Consider the following 21,284-nt stretch of genomic DNA (forward strand, 5'->3'; position numbering starts at 1 on the left):
ATAGAGGTGATAAGTAGTTTGGTAACGATAAAAACCTTGAGGCTACAACTTTAAATTTTTTAGGAAACCTATGAACTATGAACAAATAATCAGGATCTTATAGGAAACTTGAGCCTTCAAGTAGACCAAACGCTATAAAAGACCCCAAAGGGTATAGGAATTTTGGGAGGTCGTGAGTAGCTCAAAGACTATAGAAAGGTTAGATGCTATAGGTAATCTAAAAGACTGTAGGAATTTTGAAGTTGTAGGTCATGCCTAAAGATTGCAAGTTAAGGATATATAATTTGACCTTGATGGTTGTAATGATAACCTATAGTTGCTATCCATTAGCGTAGATATCATTTTAAATCAATTCTTCTTATATAAAAGTTATTGTGAATTAAATTCTTATGAATTACATAGGCAAAACATATGGTATCAAATACTCAGATGACAATTTTTTTTTTTGTTGGAATCATTTTTGTTGCAGCCAAAAATTGACTTGATTAATCGAGTTGACCACAACCTCAATCACCTGCTAAGATTAAAGAAAGAAGAGGTTTGAAGGACCGGAGGTATACTTCAAGGGATCACATTGATATCTAAGTTAGGAATATGAAAGGATTGAATTATTGTAACAGTAAAAGAATAAGAAAGAATGAGATGTCTTGCCTTTTCCCATAGCACCACTTTTATAGTCATTAGAGTCATGCCCTTATTAAATTAAATTTTTAATGGTCAATATTTAGATGATGGAGGGTTATATTTTTATTTAAGGATATTTATTGGCTTATAGTGCCACTATCTTTGCTTCTGATTAGTGTACCCTATTGATCTTGTTATTATTGGGGTCAATGTAGATTTTTATCATTTTATGTTATATTAGTTACCCCCTTTTCTCTTGAGTCTTTAAATTTTATTTCCTTGACTTGAGAGTATTTGGGATGACCAGAAATTTTGGACTGTTACTAATCAATAGTCTAGTCCAACTATATTAAAAAACTAGATACTTCAAGAATCGGCATCAACCCATTAGACTTGGACGACTCGGCCTAAACCGATTGGACCCATTTATATACATTAAAAAAGGGGGTTGGAGAGGAGTTTTTGTGCCCAAATGGGATTGATCCCTAGTCTCTAGGAGGGAAAAGGAGGCTATAACCACTACGCCACCAATGCTTGTGTGCTAAAGTCCATTTTTCTAGTTCAATTGTATTAAATAACTGGAAATTTCAAGAACCGGCATCAACACAATTAGACTTGGACAACTCGGCCTAAACCGATTGGACTCGGCGAGTCGATAGGATTGACCCAGCCACTCACTTAGTGTGCATTAAAAAATGGGGTCAAAGAGGAATTTGTGTGCCAGAGGGGAAAAGGAGGCTATAACCACTATGCCACCAATGCTTGTGTGCTATAAATTATATATATAAACTATATATAATATAAAACTATTGCATATATCTAAAGACATACACATACATAAACTATTTTAAGAAAAAAATCATATAAAAATAAATTAAGTGAAGTCCTTTATCTATGTTTAAGGTTTAGAATGTAGACTTTTTAACGTTGGAGCGCCATTTGGCTTAATCCAAGCCGATTTGGTTCAACTTGGGCTGGTTGCCCTAATTGCGGCTCAATCTGTGCAGTTTTTTTTATCTATTAAGCAGCTCCTTTATTTGTTAAGTAACTTTTTCTGAATGTATTCTATCTGCTGAGCAAATCTTTTATCTTTAGGTTTCACGAGCAGCGCTCATCAAACGGGTCATGTTTTCGGCAAGTAGGTCTAGTTGGCTTGTTAAAGGAGTGTTACAATTGTAAGCTATTACTTGTCTGCATTCAATATTTAAAGAAAAAAAAAGAATATCTTGTAATATTATAATCAAGTTATATTCAGTTCATGTGATATAGATTGATCACAACCCTTCATCATTTTTCAAACTAATCACTCATTTTTTTCAAAATTTATCCTCAAATGCTCACGAGCATTGTCCATCAATGCCAGTGCTTTTGGCATCCTCAAGACCATGATTCTTCCTTATAAGATATGATATATTCAAAGTAGATTCTTGATGCATTAGTGATTTTCCTTTTGGCGACGTATCCAAAGGAAGCATTTCTGATTTTTGTTTTGAATAATTTTTCTTTGTTGTAGAAGCACTCCAATATTTCTTCAATCTTTTTTTAAAAGATTAGAAATTGTTCCATTAGTATCATTTGTCCCATTAAGAGACATTAGCTCTCATTGATTAGGATGATAGGAATCCAAATTACGAGGGATGGTCGTGATCATTATTAATTCAATCCTTCTAATGTTCTCACCAACACCAACTATTGCAGTCAAAAATTGATCGGGTTAACCTGATCGACCATGATCTTGACCACCTGCTATGAATCAAGAAGAAGAGGCTTTAAGGACTCAAAGTGTACTCCTCTGATGCTTAAATTAGGGAATATGAAATAATTGAATTACTGCAACAGAAAAAGAATAAGTAAGAATGAAATATCTTATCTCTTCCCAGAGTACCCCTTTTATAGTCATTAGAGACATGCCCTTATTAAATTCAGTATTTAATGATCAATTACTTAGATGGTAGGGATTATATTTCAAAAAAAGAATAAGTAAGAATGAGGCTTTAACTAAGAACACAAAAGTGTTGTTTTGGTTTAAGGAGTGCCCCATTCGCAAGTTATAGAATAAAGAGATCTACTCCTCTTACTATTAAATTTACCACTTTTAGTGACTACAATTGCCTTTAGATCATTAAGGTATGTATATGCGGATCATGTTGGTGACTCCCAATACAAAAGCCATAGTTTTTCATCACTTATTTTTTGTTCCCTCTAATTCAATGAATCCATTTTTCAATTATATCTTTGTATATATAGTCTAGATCATTGACCAACATATAATTAGAAGAATATGAATATATATATATATATATATATATATATATATATATGTATCAAGCTAGATCCATACAATGTTTCATATCATAAATTTCTTTAAGTCCATCGTAATGAGAGAAGTATAACGGTAGATGAAATGAGTTCATCGCCCATATAATGTTTAGTATGATAGATTGATAGAACACAATGATAATACACATAAATTTGTAAAATTATGAAGATCAATTTTATTACATTTCATTCGATTTTTGTGAATATACGCACACACAAAGACGTGTATCTAAAACCATATATTGCTTGATTAATTAATATCTATTTCACTTTTAGATTCCAATATTCTCTCTCTCCCCAATTAGTCCATACACAATTATTTCTCTCTCTCTTTTTAATTCTTAGCTTTCCATTCTCTCAACTACTCATGATGTGTGACAAATCAAGGACTCCATCAATCTTCATTCATACTCCATTTCTCATTCTCAGTGTGTTTCTTTAATATTGACCATTAATACACGTTAGTTAGCAGAATTTTAAAGTTGAATCACATCATCATATACAATTTTAGAACAAAAAAGAAAAACTTCGGATCGTTTGGATTAAGGATTTTGATGGGGGAAAGAAAAATAAGAAAGAAACTCATTTTCCATTATATTTTCTTTCTCTGTCGAATAATATCAAAAATAAAAATTTATGCTAATATAATCAAAAATTAAGAATAATCAAATGTTAATGATGCATAAAATTAAAATTTAATTTATTATTTTAATATATTATTTATTTTTTTTCTTACTTTTCTTAATACTCAAATATAAAAAAAAAAAAAAAAAAAATTCTCCATATTTTTCTTTTCTCTTCCTTTCATTTTTCTGTCCTTTTTCCTCACATTTCTCAGTTCCCAAACGGCACCTTCAAGAAAAGAGGGCATTCATTGACCCTCACAAAGGGTTGGAGCAATGTCACTCTTACAGGTGGCTGGATCTCCCACGTGCCACGTGAAACATGCATGGGCTGGGTTTTAACACTGGTAATTAATGGTCAATCTTTGGTACCATCAGCCTCCCCATGCATCATTAGTTCACATACTCACAAAATAAATTTATAAATATATCTTTAACTTTAAGAAAGCATTGTTTGGGGGAATGTTTATAATTCCCTGTCATTAGCACGTGTTGATTTATCAATTAAGTGCAATTGGTAGGTGACCTCATCGATGGTGCAAGCTAGCTGGGTAGCTACTGCATGTGAACATGAAGAACAGGTCATGTATAGGTTAGATCCAAACGCTGTCTTACATTTCAAAATGGAGGGGGAGACCCACGTGGTCTTTAATCAATTTAAGCCGAAGACAATAAAATATATGAACCCTAATTCCATGCATGTCAAACAGAGTAGGCTAAGTTTCCATTAAATATAATATAATATTTTGCCGTCGATAAAGACATCCCACCTGAAGAGGATATTTTCCACATATTAATGCATTGTTTTTAATTATTGGTTCGTTGATTTCCCCAATGACACCATGTGATTTATATTCCAATTAATTAGTAATTTATTCCCATTAAAAATACATATAAATAATATAGAGACTTGATGTTTAGCAATGATTGGACAAAATTAATTTAAAAAACTTTATATATATATATATATATATATATATATATGTATGTATGCCTTTATTATTTTTGTATATGATTAAGAACTCCGATTACTATCATATATTTCCTTGTGGAATGAGTGGTATTACGAGAAGTGAGGTTTGTTTAAGTGGTAAGAGCGAAATTGAATTTTGGTGACCTCAAAATTATAGGCTTCATTCTCTACTTATGGTTTACCTGATAAATTATCGAAAACGTCAATGAACTGGTGGCAATGTTTTTATCTTTTGATTTAGTGCCACCTGAGTGGGTCTAAAAAACTTGTTTAAGTTAGAATTTTGGGTTATAAAAAAATATATATATATTGTGAGAGTGAAATTTGCAAATTGTACTTAATAATTTTTTAAGTTATATTTTATTTGAGACTGTGCATAATATTATTGCCATACAATAGTCTATTGCATTTCACTTTAAACATTTTTAAAATTTAATATGATGTGTAAACCATGGTTAATATTTATTGATTAAAAATAACTTAGCTAGCGACTATGTCTCTGGCCTATGAAGAAAAGGTGGTTGAGATGTACCGAGTCTCTACAGAGTCGAGGGAGAAATATCTTGCTGCACAGAATGAGTTGTACGAAGCCCGAGCCAATGCTACTCATCGTGAGAAAGCTCTTCAAGAGGAGATTGCAAGGATTCAGAGTGAGGAAGTCCCTACTACTATTGCTACCAGTGTTGCCGTATCAGACTATTGAAATTCCAAAAAGTTCATCCTTGATACTTTTAAGACTTACTGAGCAGGCTTTCGGAGGTGCCGCGAGCAGGTCAGGACGATGCATCATGATCTTTCTCTAACTGGTGTATGCTCATATGACTATGGCAATGAGAGTCAGGGGAGGAGATGGACAAGACCGAAGAGCTTGAGGAGAAGGGCGGAGAAGGAAGTAAAGCTGGTGATTAGAAAGTTCAACTTGACATTTTATTGCTTTTGATATTGTAATTTGGATTTTCGAACCTTTGAAACTCAAGTGTATAACTTATGCAATGAAAATTTAAGAGTAGCATTTCTTCAACATATCGGAATTCCATGTGTTTTTTATCTCCTTCCCCTCAAAGTTTTTTAAAGTGTATACTCCCGGCTTGATCTTTGATGCTATTTGGTATGGTCCCTCCTAATTGGGCTTCGGTTTGCTTGAATCGGGTTCTGCGGGGTTGTTTCGCACTTTCCTTAGGACCAGATCCCCCAGGTCAAACATTCGTGCCCTAACCCGAGTGTTGTAATACCTGGTCACCTTTTGTTGGTATGCTGCGATTCTCATCTACGTTTGGTCTTGTCTTTCCTCCAGGAAATCTAATTCAGCTCTTAACTCTTCATTGTTGCTCTCCTTGTTAAAATGTTCTCTTCGCCAGGAAGGGATTCCAACTTCTGCAAGGATGACTACTTCTGCTCCAAAGGCGAGCATAAAAGGGGTTTCCCCCTGTAGCTGTTCGTCAGGTCGTATGGTATGCCCAAATAATGGATCGGAGTTTATCTACCCATTTGCCATATGAAGCCTCGAGCAGCGTTCTTTTTTTTTTTATTAGTAAAGGTAAATTTATTGATCAAAGTACGTATATACAACATGCATTGGGCATCCCAAGGATTACACAAGGGGAAAACATTCCCCATCCAAAGCAATAACAGACATCAAGGACTTCCAAGCTAAAACAACAATTTATCCAAATCTAATAGAGAGCTGAAAGCATTTAAATATCATTGTACATATTCAATTTATCATATACTACTCTATAAGTGTACCTTTGAATCATCTGGAGTAGGTCCAAGGGAGAGATCCTCTTTCCTTCAAATTTCCATATGTTCCTAAAGTGCCAGATGAAATAAATCGTAGCAGCCAAGCACCACTTTTTTCCTTACTGATTGAATCCCAGTGCCCTTTGCTTCTTTATGGAGCCATTTTAGAGAAGCCTTTAGTGTAGACATTGATCTGTTAATGCCCAACCATTCCTTTACACGATCCCACGCTTCCTTTGTAAATCTGTATTTGAAGAATAAGTGTTCATTTTTTTTTTATCTCTGCATTGCACAACACACAATTATGGTCTATTTCCTCTCCTTGGATTTTATCATTTGTAAGTAACTTTCCTTTGACTCCCATCCACAAGGTAAATGCATGTTTCAGAATACTTCCACATTTCCATACCTCTTTGTGCCAGGGTACTGTTCTCCCTTTGTTTCTCCAAAAATTATAAGCATATTGAGATGACATTGTTCCATTTACCACCCACTGATTTAACAAAGCTTTAGCATCCCTACAATTTCCACAACTTCATACTATTTGGTTTCTTCAGCTCCACCAATTTTTTGAATAAAGGAGAGTCTTCATGTTTATGATCTACTTCCCAAAAGTTTGAATTTCTTAAGTAGATTTGATGCATCCATTTCGACCATAGTGTCCTTTTTACTTTGGATATTCCATAGGGCCCGAGTGAGTAGTGCTTTATTCCAAGAATTCAAGTCAAAAGCCCCCAAGCCTCCCTCATTTTTTGGAAGACATAGTTCTTTCCAAGCAATTGGGGGCTTCTTTCTCCCACCCCAAAGAAATGATCTGCAAAGTCTCACCACATCCACCACAGATTTAGGTATCGAAAAAATTGCTAGCCAAAGGCATTTTACCACTTGAATAACAGAGTTTATGAGTTCCAGTTTCCCTGCATAGGATATTGTATGGTTTGGCTAGCCACATAGGAGATTAGAGATTCTGTCAATCAAAGGTGCATAGTGCATTTTGTTAAGTCTTGATGCTGCCAGAGGAATTCCTTTGCTCCAATTTTAGAGCTTTAATTCCAGCATGAAGTATATCTGAAAGGGAAGGCCCCCTCCTAAAAATCTGTTAGTCTTCTTATTTGTTCCAATTCTAGAGCTTTAATTCCAGCATGAAGTATATCTGAAAGGGAAGCCCCCCTCCTTGACCTGCATTCTTAGACCGTGCAATATTGTCCTATTCATATTCTTTACTTGTCCGTTACTTTGCAGGTGTGTAATAGACGCGAAAAAATTTTTTTGCCTAGGTCAGCATAGAATTTTTCGAAGTGGTCATTGTCAAACTATTTCCCATGGTATGTGGCTATGGCCTACGGGATGCCGAACTTGCAGACCACCGAAGTCCATACGAACTTTATGACTTTGCGCTTTGTTATGTGGGCCAAAGCTTCTACTTCTACCCACTTGGTGAAATAGCTAATAACTACCAATAGGAACTTTTATTGCCTTGTTGCTTGAGGTAATGGTCTGAGGATATCCAGTCCCCATTAGGCGAAGGGACAGGGACTTGACAAAAGGGAGAGAATACTAGCCGACAGGTGTGGTATGCTAGCGCACCTCTAGCATTTGTCGCATTGTTTAATCATCTCAATCGCTTTTTTCTCATGGTGGACCAATAAAACCCTTGCCGAAGAACCTTGTGAGCTAAGGCTCTACTGGCGAGGTGATTTCCACATATCCCTTCGTGAATCTCCTTTAGCACATATTCTTCTTCTTTGATGCCTAAGCACCGCAGGTATGGCAACGTTAGGGATCGTCTGTACAACTCTTGGTTTATGAGTGTGTACCTGGATGCCTTCCTTCTCACCTTCATGGACTACTTCTTGTCGTTTGGTAAGGATCCATCCCATAGGTAATGTATTAATTAGGTCCTTTAGTCTTCTTCATTAACTTCTACTATCGCCACATTGACGTCGACCTCCTCGTGAGAAGGTTTCCCAATTCTCTCCAAGTAAATGGCGTTCTCTCAATCTGGCTTTGAGGCTGAGGTCAATCTTGCTAGCGTATCAACCTTTGCGTTCTCTGCTCGAGGTGTGTACTCTGTATCAAACTGAGTGAATGTTTTGATGTACTCTTGTGCCTTTGCCAAGTATTTCTTCATCTTCTGATACCTAGCCACAAATTCTCCCTTCACCTGTTCAACCATGAGCTAAGAATCACTTGATAATTGAAGTCGAGCTATCCCAAGTGATTCTGTTAGGCATAGATTTGCCAGCAAGGCTTCATATTCAGCATCATTGTTAGTTGTTGCAAACTCCAACAAAAGCGCGTACAAAATTCCTGAGCTGTCTGGCGCTATAAGGATTAACCCCACTCCTCCTCCAACTCCATTTAACGACCTATCCACATGTAGTACCCCAAGAATTTGGCTCCTCTATTCATTTGCAGGACTGTTCTACCATGAAATCGGTTAGCACCTGAGCTTTGATTGCAAGCCTTACTATGTTGAATTCCCCTAACTCAATTAACTACCTCACCATTATCCTTGAAGTCTTCGGCCGCTGGAGGATATGCTTTAGCAGTAAGTTGGTCAGCACAATTACCCTGTTGGCCTGAAAGTAAGGTCTTAACTTTTGGGCTGCATAGATGATGGCAAAGGTTGCCTTTTCCGTTGATGTGTAGTTGATCTCAGCCACACTTAGCACTTTGCTCGTGTAATAGATGGGCTTATACTTGCTTTCCCTTTTCTTTAACCAGAACCGAGCTGACCGCATGCGGAGTAGAGGCCATGTACAAGTAAAGGACCTCTCCTATCTTCGCCTTCGTCAATAGTGGTGGAGAACCAAGGTACTATTTAAATTGTTTTAAGGTCTTACCTTGTTCCTTCCCCCACTCGAATCCTCCTATTTTCTACAACGCCTTGAAGAACGATATGCTCTTATCTCTTGAACAAGAGACAAACCTACTAAGCGAAGCAATCCTTCCAGTCAGGACTTGGATTTCCTTCTTCGTTCAGGAGGTTTTCATTTCCAACAGTGACTGTGTAGAGACCCAAAAATTATAATAATTAAATAATAGAGAAAAAGGAAAATTTTAAAGGGTCAAAGCAGGGTTCGTCGACAAATGCCCTAGTTTTGTCGACGAACTCCCTGTAGGATTCATGGATGAATCTTAGTGTCTCATCGACGAAGAGATACCAAAGGGGGTTGTCGACAAGCCCTTTACCTTCATTGACAAACTCCCTTCTTCGGTTCGTTGACGAGGCCACGTGTCTTGTCGACAAAGCAACGTGGCAACAAATTATATAAAAGTGCAAAAATTAGAATTTGATGAAATTTAGTTGCCCTTCTCTCTCTCTCTCTCTCTCTCTCTCTCTCTCTCTCTCTAAATTTTGGTGCCTCTGCCTTCTCTCTAGATTTTCGGCTCTGTATCTCCCCAGTTCGACGATCAGAAGCTACCATGTCAATCCTAAGGAGATTCTTTACAACTTAGTTAGAGCAGAATTTTGATTTGAGAAGTTTGGGCACCATCCCAAAATCAGGGTAAGTGGGTTATTTAAGGTATATTTGGTTAGTAAGCTATTCTGAGCCCAGATTTTGTATTAAATATTGATATATTGGTTATTGGGATGATTAAAGTACGGTATTATGATTTCAAGGTTTGGGCTTCCAAACACTACATGCATGGGTTAAGGATCCCAGCAGATGTAATCTCAGGAACCCAGGTAAAAAGATAAATAATTTATAGTTTAGAAAATGTGAATATGATGACTATTCTGGATGTAAGTTGGTTGATAGGGAAATATATATATATATATATATATACAATTTCAACATTTTAGAATTATGAACACCGTGGGCATGAGTTAGAAATTAGTAGACGAGCTGAGTTTGCCAGGTAAGGGAAATATGCTATGCTAGTAAATTCAGAAATTTCATCAGTAAACTATAGTATACGATTATGAGATAGAGAGTATAAATTATACAGTTATACAAATTTCAGTATATGAGTTCTATATATTAATTGTGTGGCTTGAGTCAGTATTTGTTCAGTATAGTATTTATACAGTTTTTCAGAATATCATAATCTACAGTATTTATGTATAGAAATGTGTTTTACCAGATTTATAGAATTATGATTTACAGTATATACACAGACATATATTTTATAATATTTATAGAATACCATTATATACAGGCTTCAGAATTATAACATTCAGATTTTACAGTACATTCAGATATTATAGATTATTCAGATTATACAACATACTCAAATAAGATATTACAATGTTATGGTTGTTTCAGTTGTATTATAATCATGGTAAAACAACAAGATACATATATGTAGTAGTATTATACAATATCGAATGCCTAATGAATCAGTTCAGTCAGCAGAGCACGATACCGTAGCTATTTCAGATCAGAGTGCAACTACATATCTCAGATAGTGTGTGCATTTCCGTCAATCATTCCTTGGAGGGATTGCAGGCTCCCCAGAAGTCTGGGTTGAGGTGGCCGATTTTACGAGGGAGAGGTCAGTTATTGAGCCTTTGGAGGGATTGCAGAGTGGCCGGTCCGATGATTGATAGAGTTTCAGTTGAGTTATCTTGGTAGGCCAACTAGTGTTAAGTCCCGCCTACGGGTTGCACAACCCTGTCATGGGGGGTTAAATCATGACATACAATTTTTCGGGGAAGTTTCACAGTTCCTTATATGTATATAAATTTACAGAAAAAATAGCAGATATATTATAATACTAGAATTATGAATAAATAGAAAGCTCAGATATTACAATTGTATTTTAAGCCACATAGGTGTGAGTTATACAGTATATTATTTTACATGTTATCTCAGTTTTAGTTATTTATCAGTATATTATTCATGTAAACTCAAATGCCACACACTGGTAATAGCATATTTCTTCTTATTGAGAGTTATCTCATTCCAGTAACTTAATATTTTTTAGGTAATCCAGCTAGACGAGCAAATCAGGCTCGTAGATAGGGTGGTCATTTACACTGCCCTATCTATAGGGTAAGTGTTTTTAGGGAGATGCATTTTTGGGTAGATTTTAGGAGTCTTGGTAGTTGTTGTTGAAGGTTGTGTATCTATATACATAAATTTTGGGAAAAATATAGAATTCTGGTATTGTAATAATGGTTGTACAATTTTATGTTTTCCTGCTGCATGTGTTTATTCCAGTAGGTTTTATCAGGGGTATTAGAGTAAAAGAATTATGAGTATATATAAATGGTATGAATTTTGAGGTCATTACAACTTGTATCTTGTAAAGGTTAGTTTCTATTCCCCTATGTGTCACCATGAACCCTAGAAGCTTTCTTACAGAGGCACAAAACACGCATTTAGCAGGATTTAACTTCATTTGGTACCTGCGTAGTAGCTCTAATGCCCCCTTTAAATCTTTGCAATGCTCCTCCGCTTTCAGGATTTTCACAAGCATGTCATCAACGTATGCCTCCGGTGTAACGACTTGTTTATTTAACCATTTTTTTTTATATCCAATATAGTAATTCTGAAAAATATAATCCACCTGCACCCAAGGGTACCAAGGTATACCAGGAACACATCATAGATTCCTAAGTAGTAGGAAACGTAAAATCATATACATAACTAAATGTCCAACCAACACAATACCAGAGTTCACTACAACCGTCAAAAGAATATATATATATACATCCAAAAATATCTAAAATGAGTCCTAGGGTCGCCACCCAAAAATCTGTCTGACCCTAGCAAAAGACTTAACTTTCAAAACAAGGTAGCACAACTGAATACTATCACTGCGAAGCTTGACCCGCTCTCTTATCTAGGGCTTTTGAAATGTTTATATAATTTGAAGTGAGACACCTTTCAGTAAGGGAAATAAACGAATACCAGTGTGTGACAACATGAGTATTTTCGTGTTATACGTATAACAGTACATAAACATACTTGGTGAAATTGTCTGTATCATATTTGGGAAAAACATATATAATCATAACATGGTAGAGCATACTGGATTTCCATAAACATAATTCATCTCATATAATAATGCGTAGAAAACATCCAGGATGGTTAGCTGACTGGTGTCATGTCTTGCCCCCACATGACTAGATTATGCAGCTCGAAGGCGGGACCCGACAATGGCTAGCCGACCATTGTCGAGTCAAAAGCAAAAGTCTGTAAGTACGATGGGTCTACCTCTCCTGGTCCATACACCAATTTCCAACACTACAATAAACCATATTGACTGTCATTCTCCCACTGCCCCGTACGGCAAATGATAGCACTAACATATCATGATCGTGATCATATAACTACGGTACCGTGCTCGTGAATGCCTAAACCAAGCAAACTAGGTTCTGATAACATATAACATACTTCCAAATAATGATACATGGCTATACATAAACATATCTGTTATGTTGATATTTTCATATACTTTTGCATAACATATCATAAAAATCTTCGGCCCTTATACCGGCATTTTGTAATTTCATAAATCACGGCCCGTACGCCGACATATTATATAAAATCCTCGGCCTGTACGCTGATATATTATATAAAAACCCTGTACCATTTCGACATTTCCCTGGAAGCAGTAAAATATGCTTATTTTGTAAACATAATATTCCATGGTAAATTTTACTCATGCCACACAAAATAAGTATTATTCGTATTTAAATCATATCCTTTTTCACAGTTTCCCAAACATAATACTACAATATACTTATTTTCCTGAAATTAAATGCTGTAAAATAATAAATATACTTTCATAAAAAGACTGACTTAGTTTATCCCCTCACATGATTTCTGGAAAAGCCCCTATAAAGTTTAGTCTTACACCCGCAGGGTTCCCCGTTCAACACGCTGATAACAATATCCCCCTAAACAAAACTTTAGTATTTCTTCGAGTACTACATTCCTTACAACTACAAGAAAGTCAAATACCAAATAAAAAACCTTACCCTGAATTTGGGATGAAGTTCAAGATAGCCCCACCAATGATCCACTCCAGCAGACTTGAAGAGAACTTTCCCAAGAGTGTTGTGCTGGCCTCATATCGTCGAACCAGTAAGAATCCGACCCAAAATCTTAGAGAGAAGGGGGAAGGGATGAACAGGAGAGAGCGGGAGTGATTTTTCGTCAAATTTTCTATAGAAAAATCGAGTTTAGGCTATTTATACACTAGCCTTTGTCTACAAGACACGTCACTTCATCGACGAGGGCATGAAGGAAGTTCGTTGACAAACAACTATTCCTCATCGATGAAATTCAGAACTGAATATAGTCTCTCGGTATCTTCTCGTTGACGAGACACGTGTCTCTATCGACGATCCCCTCAAGTGTGTTCGTTGACAAGACCCCTGTATAAAAAAAATTCCAAATACATTTTCCTTTTCCTTCTTCTTTTATTATTTAAATACCATAATTCTTTGGGTCACTACATTCTCCCCTCCTTATAAAATTTCGTCCTCGAAATTTGCTCTCCATACGATTCATCATCTCTTTAGAGAAACGGTCTACTTATTTTATTACTTACCCTCACTTATGGCGGAGGAATGCCATGGTTATATTCAGAGTTTTGGGAGATTACATACATAAAATAAAAATTCTCCCAAAACCAAAAGACTACTTACTAACTAAACTACTACATGTACCTGCAAAAGAAATATTACACAATCACTTACACTTTCCCTGATTATATCTATGCTTTATAGAACAATTGCGGGTGTTTTTGTTTTATCTGTTCCTCAAGTTCCCAAGAAGCTTTTTCTATTGCATGATTTCTCCACAGAACTTTCACTAGAGGAATCTTTTTATTACGTAATTCCTGTTCTTTCCTGTTCAAAATCTGTACTGGTATCTCCTTATAAACTAGTGAATCACTGAGCTCTATTTCACTATAACTGATCACATGAGAAGAGTTTGGGACGTATTTCCTCAACTTGGAAACATGGAATACGTCGTGTATCCTTGACAATATAGGTGGTAAAGCTAGCCTGTAGGCAACTGATCCTACTTTCTCTAAAATCTCGAACGAGCCAATGAACCTAGGGCTAAGCTTACCTTTCTTCCCAAATCTCATAACCTCTTTTTAACGAAGCTATTTTCAAAAACACATGAGTGCTGATGTCAAACTCCAATTTTCTGCGGTGATTATCAGCGTAACTCTTCTATTGGCTTTAAGCTGCACTGATTCTATGTCTGATGAGTCGAACCTTATCATACGCTTGTTGTACTAACTCTGACCCCACAACTCGCCGCTCACCTATCTCTTCCCAATATAAAGGAGAATGACATCTCCTACTGTAAAGTGCCTCAAATGGTGCTATGCCAATGCTGGCCTAATAGCTGTTATTATATGTGAACTCCACCAGTGGCATAAATTGGGTCCAACTACCCCCAAAGTCCAGCATGCCTTCTTGAAACATATCTTTTAATATATGTATCGTGTCCTCTTAGTCTGACCGTCTGACTGAGGATGGAATGTCGTGCTAAAATATAACTGAGACCTTAAAGCTTCCTACAAGCTCTTCCAAAATCATGACGTAAAATGCGGGTCTCGATCTGACACTATAGACACTGGCACTCTGTGAGAATGGACTATCTCCTAAATATAAATTTCTACCAAATGGTTAAGGGAGTAGTTGATCTTGATAGGAAGGAAATTGGCGGTCTTAGTCAAACGGTCTACAATCACCCAAATGGCATTCTGGCCATGCAATGCCGTCGGCAGCCCTGAAACAAAATCCATGAATATGTGATCCCATTTCCACTTTGGGATGAAAAGTGGCTGCAACTGTCCTGTCGGCCTCTGGTGCTTAGCTTTTACCTGCTGGCATGTCAAACACTATGCTACATACTCAGCAATCTCTTTCTTCATACCATTCCTCCAATAAGACTCTCATAGATCCCTATACATTTTCGTACTGCCAAGATGAACTGTGTACAAAGATTTGTGAGCCTCCTTTTAAAATGGTCTTCCTGATATCAGTATCAGTATCAGTAGGAACACATAGTCTAGAACGGAACTGCAAAACCCCATCATTTGTGATACTAAACTTCTCTACTTGACCTCTCTGTACTCTGACCATTACCTCTGCTAATTTCGGATCATTTTTTTGTGCAGCTTTAATTCTTTCCTATAGAGTAGGTTGCACCACTAAACTAGCAACACATACCCAAGGAACACTTTCGACCAACTCTATGCCGAGTCTCTCCAGATCCATCATGATCGGATACTGAATCTCCATAGCTGCCAACACTGGTCCCATAGACTTCCTGCTCAACGCATCAACTACCACGTTTGCTTTTCCTAGGTTGTAACCGATAGTATAATCAAAATATTTAATTAGCTCCAACCTTCTCTGCCTCATGTTCAGTTCCTTCTGAGTGAAAAAGTACTTTAAACTCTTATGGTCGAAGAAGATTTCACATCGCTCGCTATACAGGTAATGCCTCCAAACCTTCAATGCATGTACTACTGCAACCAATTTAAGATCATGGGTAGGGTAGTTCTTTTCATACTCTTTCAATTGCCTAGAAGCATACGCTACCACCTTACCATGCTGCATCAAAACATAGCCTAGTCCCTTCAAGGATGCATCACTGTAAATAATATAACCCTCACCCCCTAACGAAATGACCAGAACTGGTGCTATGACAAACCTTTACTTCAATTCCTGAAAATTCCGCTCACAGCTGTTGTCCCATTCAAATATGATATTTTTCCTAGTTAGTCATGTCAAAGGCCCTGATAATGCTGAGAATCCCTCAACAAAATGACGGTAATACCCAGTTAACCCCAAGAAACTTTTGATCTCTCTTGGACGCTCCTTGGTTTAGCCCAATTCACCACTGCATCAATTTTACTAGGGTCCACATAAATTCCATCCCCTAAGATGACATGCCCCAAAAACACAACCTTCTCGAGCCAGAATTCACATTTGCTGAACTTGGCGTATAACTTCTTTTCCCTGAGCGTTTGTAAAACTTGCCTCAAATGCGTCTCATGCTCCTCATAACTTCTCGAATAGACCAGTACATCATCAATAAAAACAACAAAAAACTGGTCTAAATATTGGCGAAAGACTTCATTCATCAAGTCCATAAATTCAGTAGGAGCATTTGTCAGACCAAACGGCACAACAAGGAATTCATAATATCCATATTTGGTCTTGAAAGCTGTCTTTAAGACGTCTTCTTCCCTTACCTTTACTTGATAATAGTCTGATCTAAGATCAATCTTAGAATACACCTGTGTATCCTGGAGCTGATAAAATAATCATCTATATGGGGTAGAGGATACTTGTTCTTGGTTGCCACCTTATTAACTTCTCTATAATCTATACACATTCTCATGGACCCGTTTATCTTCTTCACAAATAATACTGGAGCTCCCCACGGAGATGCACTAGGTCATACAATACCCTTATCAAGGAAATCTTACAACTGATTCTTTAATTCTGCCAACTCTGTTGGCGCCATTTGGTAGGGTGCTTTAGAGATCGGCGCTGTACCTAGAAGCAGATCAATAGGAAAATCTACCTCCCGATTAGGTGGCAAGCCTGGTAACTCATTTGGAAAAACATTTGTAAAATCCTTTACTACTGGCGTACTAGTGAGTTTCAATTCATTCCCTAACATTTCCTTCACAAAGGCCACGAATCCCTGACAACCACTCGGGAGCAGTCTCCTTACCTGAATAGCTGAAACTAACTAAAGCGGGGATTGCACTCGCGACCCTATAAACCTGAATTTTGGTCTTCCCGAAGGTCTGAATATTACTTATTTCAAACGATAGTCTGTACTGGCAAAGTTAGCTACTAGCCAATCCATGCCGAATATGACATCAAACCCGTGCATGTCTAATACTATCAAATCAGTAGGCAAAATTTTTCCCTAAATATCAACTAGACAACCCCGGAGAACTCTACTACACCTCACTACTAACCATATTGGTGTAGTTACTAACAGTTCAGTGTTTAACAATTGTGTTTCTATCCCACACAATTTAATACATCCTATAGACACAAACAAGCGTGTGGCCCCTGAATCGAATAATATAATAACTTTAAAGGAAAGCATGCTAACCATACCTGTCACCACGTCGCCGACTATCTCAGTATCACCCGGTGTCAAAGTAAAAACTTTAGCTGGAGCCATATTCCTCTGCTGGCCTCCACGTGGCGCTTGATAGCCTCCCCGGTACGGTCTGGGAGCAGGAGCAGCATCTGGTGGTGTAGGGCAGCCTTGCACCAGATGTCCCTGTCTACCGTAGCGATAGTAGACAGTTCTCCCCACTCGACACTCTCCCCAGTGTCTTCTTCCACAAGTTTGACAAACAGGAGAATTCTGCACCTTTTAAACCTCACGACATCCAGTATCCTGCTTCTGTCCTCTGCTATAGTTTCCTCTCCTCCACTGACCCTGCCTAGGTCCCTGCTAGTAGCCTGAATATGCAGATATCTTCTTCTGTTCCTGCTCCTCTGTGTCCATTCACTTACTAACCTCAGCCAAGGCTGCTCTGTCGACTAACTCGGCAAAGTTCTGTATCTTTAGCACTACCACCTGCTTATATATGCCTTACCTCAAACCTCTTTCAAACTGTCTTACCTTCTTTACCTCATTAGGAACGATATACGGAGCGAAGCGAGATCGCTCTATAAACCACGCCGTATATTGCTGGACCAACAACTATCCCTACTTTAGATTCAGGAACTCTTCCACTTTAGCTTCCCTGACAGTGGCTGGGAAATATCTGTCAAAGAATAATTCTTTAAATCGATCCCATGTCATAGCTATCAGCATCGTCCTCTACTGCTCTAGAAGTCTCACAGCAGTCCACTACCTCTCAGCCTCCTCTATGGCAAAGAGGACCTTTTGTTCCTCTGTACATTGTAATACGACCAAGACTTTCTCGATCTCCTGCATCCAATTCTCGGCAGCTGCAGGATCAACTTCTCCTGAAAATGCCGAAGGAGTCATCTTGGTAAACTTATCTATCATACACCCATGGCCTGCAGATGGGCCTCCCTGCTCTCTAAAGCTCCTAATGATCTCAACTCGAGGTCCCTACACCGTCACTTCTGCTTGCATGGGCACTACCTCCTCCAAGGTCCATCTTGAAAAACAATGAACGTAACTTAGGGATCCTATCCTTATAATTCATTTGCATGACATAATCCCTTATCTTAGCATCCCATCCCATTTCTAAATCCAGTCCTACATTCTAGGAATACAACCTGAAAATAGTTTACTATAGTTTTCCTGAAATCGTCACCCCATGAAAAACACAAAAACCACCACGGAAGTACTGCTTCTAGATTGTAGCACAAACTCTCAAATCCTTTTCCTATACTATGGTATCCTTTCCGCTGCACTCAAAAGTCTACAGAACCTAACAACCTAGGCTTTGATACCAAGCTGTAATGACCTGATTATTTAACCATTTTTTTTTATATCCAATATAGTAATTTTGAAAAATATAATTCACTTGGACCCAAGGGTACCAAGGTATACCACGAACACATAATAGATTCCTAAGCAACAGGAAACGTAAAATCATATACATAACTAAATGTCCAACCAACACAATACCAGAGTTTACTACAACTGTCATAAGAATATATATATACATCCAAAAATATCCAAAATGAGTCCTAGGGTCGCCACCCAAAAATCCGCCCGACCCTAGCAAAAGACTTACTCTTCAAAAAAGGGTAGCACAACTGAATACTATCACTGCGGAGCTTTATCCGCTCTCCTATCTGGGGCTCCTGAAATGTTTATATAATTTGGGGTGAGACACTTCTTAGTAAGGGACATAAACTAATACCAGTGTGTAGCAACATGAGTATTTTTGTGTTATACGTATAACAGTACATAAACATACTTGGTGAAATTGTATGTATCATATTTAGGAAAAACAAATATAATCATAACATGGTAGAACATACTGGATTTCCATAAACATAATTCATCTCATATAATAATACGTAGAAAACATCCTGGATAGTTAGCTGACTGGTGTCATGTCTTATCCCCACATGACTGGGTTGTGCGACCCGAAGGCGGGACCCGATTATGGCTGGCCGACTATTGCCGAGTCAAAAGGAAAAGTCTATAAGTACGATGGGTCTGCCTCTTATGGTTCGTACACCAAGGGCACCAACACTACAATAAACCACATTGATTGCCATTCTCCCACTGCCTCATACGGCAAGCGGTAGCATTAACATATCATGATCGTGATCATATAGCTACGGTACCGTGCTCATGAAATCCTAAACCAAGCCAACTAGGTTTTGATAACATATAACATACTTCCAAATAATGATACATGGCTATACATAATCATATATGTTGTGTTGATATTTTCATATACTTTTGCATAACATATTATAAAAATCTTCGACCCTTACGCCGGCATTTTGTGATTTCATTAATCATGGCCTATACGTCGACATATCATATAAAAACCTCGGCCGGTACACCGACATATCATATAAAAACCTCGGCCTGTACACCGATATATCATATAAAAACCCTGTACCATTTCAACATTTCCCTGGAAGCAATAAAACATGCTTATTTTGTAAACATAATATTCCATGGTAAATTTTACTCATGCCACACAAAATAAGTATTGTTTGTATTTAAATCATAACCTTGTTCACAGCAGTATTTCCCAAACACAATACTACAATATACTTATTTTCCTGAAATTAAAAGCTATAAAATAATAAATATACTTTCATGAAAAGACTGACTTAGTTTATCTCCTCACCTGATTTCTGGAAAAGCCCCTATAAAGTTTAGTTTTACACCCGCAAGGTTCCCCGTTCAACACCCTGATAACAATATCCCCCTAAACAAAACTACAATATTTCTTCAAGTACTACATTCCTTACAACTACAGGAAAGCCAAATACCAAATAAAAAACCTTACCCTAAATTTGGGATGAAGTTTAAGATAGCCCCACCAATGATCCACTCTAGCAAACTTGAAAAGAACTTTCCTAGGAGTGTCGTGGTGGCCTCAGATCGTCGAACCAGCAAGAATCCGGCCCAAAATCTTAGAGAGAAGGGGGGAAAGACGAACAGGAGAGAGAGGAAGTGATTTTTCGTCAAATTTTCTGCGGAAAAATTAAGTTTAAGCCATTTATACACTGGCCTTCGTTGACGAGACACGTCACTTCGTCGACGAGGCCACGAAGGAAGTTCATCAACAAACACCTATTCCTGGTCGAAGAAATTCAGAACTGAATATAGCCTCTCGGTATCTTCTCGTCGACTAGACACGTGTCTCGTTGACGATCCCCTCAAGTGTGTTTGTCGACGAGACCCCTGTTTAAAAAAAATTTCAAATACAATTTCCTTTTACTCCTTTTATTATTTAAATACCATAATTCTTCAGGTCACTACATCTATTGTTTTTCCTAGTAAATCTTTAAATATCCTATTCACTAGACTTTGATATGTCGTTTCTGCATTTTTTAACTCGAAGGACATCACGTTGTGGTAGTAGAGCCCCCTTTCGGTGAAGAACGAAGTTTTCTCCTCGTCTCTAGGGTGCATACGGATTTGGTTATATCTTGAGTATGTGTCCATGAAACTAAGGAGCTTGTGTCCAGATGTCAAATCTACCAGATGGTCGATCCGTGGAAGGGGGAAGCTATCTTTTAGGTATGCCTTGTTCAAATCCATGAAGTCGATGCAGGTCTGCCACTTTTCGTTTGGCTTTTTTACCAAGCCCACATTGCTGAGCCATTCTGGATAACTGACTTCCCTGACAAAATTGGCCTTTACTAATTTTGTCACCTCTTCATCTATCACCTTGACTTGTTACATTGCAAAGCTCCTCTTCTTTTGCTTCACAGGCTTATGGTTTGGATCTACCTGTAATCAGTGCTTCATGATCGCAGGGTCAATCCCTAGCATGTCATCAGTCAACCAGGCAAAGATATCTGCATACTCACCTAGTAGTTGGCTTACTTCCGTTTTCAAAACATTTGATAAGCGACTCCTAAT

General features: G+C 37.6%; 1 protein-coding gene across 1 annotated transcript; it reads right to left on the minus strand.

Moving 5' to 3' along the window:
- Positions 1-8,275: 8,275 nt before the first annotated feature.
- LOC131145737 (uncharacterized) lies at positions 8,276-18,239 on the minus strand. Its single transcript, XM_058094928.1, has 3 exons — positions 18,103-18,239; positions 8,522-8,648; positions 8,276-8,443 (listed from the first exon to the last, which is right to left on the minus strand). The coding sequence occupies exons 1-3, from the start codon at positions 18,237-18,239 to the stop codon at positions 8,276-8,278; spliced, it is 432 nt and encodes a 143-aa protein (XP_057950911.1).
- Positions 18,240-21,284: the final 3,045 nt, after the last annotated feature.

This window comes from Malania oleifera, chromosome 13, assembly GCF_029873635.1.
Source record: "Malania oleifera isolate guangnan ecotype guangnan chromosome 13, ASM2987363v1, whole genome shotgun sequence".
NCBI lineage: Eukaryota > Viridiplantae > Streptophyta > Magnoliopsida > Santalales > Ximeniaceae > Malania > Malania oleifera.